Raw genomic sequence first — 4,418 nt, 5'->3', positions numbered from 1 at the left:
GTTCCAAAAGCGCCTCCTACTGGCAGAGAATCAATTTGCATGTTCAATAAGGCCGTTTTCTACTTTTGAACTGTCTTAATGCTGTTGGATATAACTAAATTCGTTTAATTTTCCTAATAAAAAGACTGTTCAACTCTTAATGTTTTGTATTTATATTCTCCCCTTTAAATTCTCTCCGCCCCACATAAAAAAATCCCAATTTAACACACCTCTGCCTGTTTTTTTATTTTTTATTTTTATTTTTTGCATTCCCATTTGCTCAAATAGCAAAAGAAAATTGCCACGATAGTGTTTTCACGACTTACAATAAAAAAAGAGAGAGAGAGACTGAACGGCAGTCAGAAGAGAGAACTATGTCAAATTTACCGTCACTCCCATAGACACTGTATTAGAAACACCCTCCCATTAGCGTTAACTAGTTTTTTGTAATCTGATTCAAAGGTAATATAAGTACAGTGTTGTAAATGTACATGCATATTTTTTTTTATTCCATAGTAAAGGCAATTCATACAATACATTTTAATTGTGTTACTTTAAGACCATCTCCAAACTTTCTACCGCTACTCTGCTGTTCTTCCTGAATACCTTGATTGACAGATGTCTCGTCCAGTCAGCGGTGAGTAATCTATTCTCACACCAATGGCGCTGTCTCAAACTATACCTGCCTCTCCCGGTTTGTCTGATTTGTCCTTGTGTTTTGTTCCTTGTGTAGTGTTTTCTGACTTGTTATTTTGTTTTCAGAATTGTGATTTGTTTTGCACTTCTCAGTCACCGTAGTTCTGGGATGCGGGTCGTGGTTGCTGTAACAGAGTGTGTGTTCGCAGGGACGGTCGTGTGCTGGGAGTGCTGGAAGTGTCTCGTTCCATCGGTGACGGTCAGTATAAACGCTGTGGAGTGATTTCCACTCCGGACGTGCGGCGCTGTCAACTCAGTCCAAATGACAGGTGGGTTTAATGCAGAAACACTTTGTTTACCAGAAAGCATTCTCACTATTGTGTGGTTTCAAACCTGTAGGACTTTGTTTGAAGGATTTGTGTTTTTAGGTTTGTTCTGTTGGCGTGCGATGGGCTTTTTAAAGTGTTTTCTGCAGACGAGGCCGTTCAGTTCGTCCTCAACATTCTAGAGGTGTGTATTTTAATGCACTTCCTTGTTCTATGTGCCAGCATTATTATAGAACACTAAATAAAAAAATTATTAAAAAATTGTTATTTGAAAAATAAATGCTTAAAAATATTATTTTTATTTACTTAATCCAGATGTATACTAAAATAACAAAAAATATACTGAAATAAAATTTACGAAAACTTAAAAAAAATATGTTACTTGAAAATTTTAACTGAAATAAAATAACATATAAAAACCTTATTTTATTATATAATAAACATTATTTTAATTTACTTTAACTTACACTAAAATAAAAAATAAAACTGAAATAAAAATATAAAAACTTTGTTAAAAAATGTGTTGCTTGAAAAATAAGCGTTAACTTAAAATAAAATATAAAAAAATATTTTATTATATAATAAATATTCTTTTAATTTACTTTAACTTGATGTACTAAAATAACAAAAAAATAAACCTGAAATCAAATGTAATAAAAACTATATAGACATATTTAAAAAAAGCTAACAAAAAATTTATAAGAATGACAAAAACACAACAAAATTACTAAAAATAATTAAAATTAAAATGAAATTTTTTTTTTGAAGTATTAATAAAAACTGTAATAGTATCTTATTTCTAAAATAACTCTGCTGTGTGTATTGTATGTTAAAATTGTTTTGTTTTTTAGAATGAGACTGTGGAGCAGAAGGAGGGGCAGAGTGAGGAGGCGGGGCGATTTGAGGCAGCCTGTCAGCGATTGGCCAGTGAGGCTGTGAGGCGGAGCAGTGCGGACAATGTCACTGTTATTCTTGTCTCTATTGAGTTCTGAAATCATTATACACACACACACACACACACACACACACACACACTTCCATTCAGAATCTTTTCTGTTACACAAACGCACACAGATACACACGAATGCATGAATTCAGAGGAAGTACATTGTTAATACAGGCTTATTATAGAGATGTTTGAATCTCAACTTGATTTTTTTTTCCAAAGCAGGGCTTTTGAAAACACTGTGTCAGATTTTAGTATTTGTGCTGTTTGCCATCAAATACTAAACAATAAACTTTTATACAATCTCACAATATCTGTGTCCTCTCTGAATTCCTGTGTATGTGAGTCAATGTGTACTGATTGTTTAAAATATCAGCAGTATTAAACCTACGGATTCACTTTTGAAATGGCTTTATTTAATATTTTAGAGATTTTTTTTTAAAATTTAGTCAGTGATTTTGTGTAAATATTAGTTAAAGTTATTAGTTAAAGGGTTTGTTTAATGTGTTTTTATTGCACATTTGGAATTTTCTTTTTTATTAGATTTAATTTTCTTTTACTTTAGATTTGATTTATGTTTATTTCATTTTCTTTTATCCAATTCTATTTTAGTTTTTATTTTGTTTCAGATTTTATTGTATTTGAAATGTTATTTCATTTTAGATTTTAATTTTAATTTATTATAGATGTTATTTTAGTGTTCAAAAAGGTTATTTTATTTTTGTTTAATTTAATTTCAGTTTTTTTTCATTTTATTTTTTATTTTATTCTATGTTTATATCTTTGTCTTTTATTTTATATTTTATTTTATTTTAGATATTATTTTATTTTTGTTTCATTACAATTTCGTTTTATTTTATTTGTTATTCTATTTAATTGTATTTTAGATTTTATTTTATATGTTATTTGAGTTTTTTTTCTTTTTAATTTTATTAAATAAATAAAAAATTATTTTATTGTATTGTCAATTTTATTTTAAATTCTATCTATCTATCTACCTACACTGAACAAAATTATAAACGCAACACTTTTGTTTTTGCCCCCATTTTTCATGAGCTGAACTCAAAGATCTAAGACTTTTTCTATGTACACAAAAGGCCTATTTCTCTCAAAAATATCTATCTATCTATCTATCTATCTATCTATCTATCTATCTATCTATCATTTTTAGCTTTTATTTTACGTTATAGTTCATGCTTTTATTTTGAAAATGCCGGACCGGACATCCTCTACGCGCTTGACTTCTGGCACCGGAAAAGCAACATGAACAAACACCTCCGCAGCTGTCAACACAGCTCGAGACGGATTCAAACATCACAAAGAACTTGAATGATATGATTTAATGAATCGTGTGCGTTAGTGTGGTCCGTGTGCAGTATCTGCAGCGTGTGATGCAGCGCAGTCCTGTCAGTGAGTGTGAGATAATAACGGCTCGCGGATGATGATCTGCACCGGAGACAGTGATGCGGGAATCAGTCGTGTCTGGATATAATGTCTTATAGTGCGTCAAGCTATAGTTACAAACACTGAGTTCATAAGGACAGAGCGAAACATGGACACTTTCCTGGACTTTGAGGAGTGCATCAGAGACTCTCCTGCGTTCAGGTATTAATATCACATTCATAACACACTGTGTGGTTCCTCAGATGTGCATATAGCAGACCCAATGCTAATAATAATAATATCACATTCATAACACACTGTATGATTCCTCAGATGTGCATATAGCACACCCAATGCTAATAAAATGACTTTAGGAAATGTGTCGTGATGGGTAGTTGACATGAGATGCTATACTCCATCTAAAACTATCTAAACAACATTTTAAATGAAATTGCTACACAGTATACGTGTGTAATTAATAATTCATTTTTCACACTCAAAACCTGAAATGTCGAGCAGTTGCTTATATTAATTTGTACCTAAAATGTAAAAAAAAGGCTTATGGAGATATCATATGTGAACTACCCATCATGCTCTTGGGCTGGATGGTGTATCTGCTGTCAGATTAATGTGTGTGTGTGTGTGTGTGCGTGTGTGTGTGTGTGTGTGCAGGCAGTCTCTGGATAAATGTGAGAGTGACGTTGCAGAACTGGAGAGCCGCGTGGAGAAAGTAAGATGCATCATATACATTTTTGGAGCATTTAATTTTTCCAACGAGGTCCGCTGATAATGCCAGTGAAGATTTTTGTGCCATAAATATTACATATTTTTCTTTTCAAATGTAGTTTCTATTTTTAGATTTATTAAAGCCATGTTATTATATTTTAGTTGTATTTTTATATTTTATTATAGTCATGTTTTATGGTATATTTAATTTTTTATGTTTGATTATTTTGTGTTTTGTTTTGTATAATATTTTACTTATATATTTACTTCAGATTTCATTATAGTCATGTTTTATATTATATTTTATTTTGTTTTTATATTATATTTTATTATGGTGATGTTTTATATTAAATTGTAGTGTATATTTTTATATTTATTATAGCCATGTTTTATATAATAATTTTACTTTATATATATATATA

General features: G+C 30.7%; 1 protein-coding gene and 1 long non-coding RNA gene across 3 annotated transcripts in view; both read left to right on the top strand.

Moving 5' to 3' along the window:
• The first annotated feature begins 707 nt into the window (after positions 1-707).
• Positions 708-2,216, top strand: LOC107756218 (uncharacterized). Its single transcript, XR_001641794.1, has 3 exons — positions 708-944; positions 1,044-1,125; positions 1,793-2,216. It is a non-coding gene; the product is annotated as an uncharacterized LOC107756218 (long non-coding RNA).
• A 927-nt stretch (positions 2,217-3,143) lies between these two features.
• The window catches only part of LOC107756215 (arf-GAP with coiled-coil, ANK repeat and PH domain-containing protein 3), an 18,318-nt gene continuing 17,043 nt past the window's right edge, over positions 3,144-4,418 (top strand). The window contains exons 1-3 of one of the 2 annotated variants that reach the window (XM_016573251.1): positions 3,144-3,242; positions 3,273-3,492; positions 3,943-4,000. In XM_016573251.1, the coding sequence (XP_016428737.1) occupies positions 3,440-3,492; positions 3,943-4,000 (111 nt within the window). In that variant the 5' untranslated portion in view covers positions 3,144-3,242; positions 3,273-3,439. Of the gene's footprint in view, positions 3,493-3,942; positions 4,001-4,418 lie in introns of both variants that reach the window. The other variant, XM_016573252.1, reaches the window with a different exon arrangement.

Source organism: Sinocyclocheilus rhinocerous, unplaced genomic scaffold (genome assembly GCF_001515625.1).
Source record: "Sinocyclocheilus rhinocerous isolate Xijiao unplaced genomic scaffold, SAMN03320098_v1.1 scaffold592, whole genome shotgun sequence".
Classification (NCBI taxonomy): Eukaryota; Metazoa; Chordata; class Actinopteri; order Cypriniformes; family Cyprinidae; genus Sinocyclocheilus; species Sinocyclocheilus rhinocerous.
The sequence above is the reverse complement of the archived record's forward strand: the minus strand, read 5'-3'. Positions and strand labels throughout refer to the sequence as shown.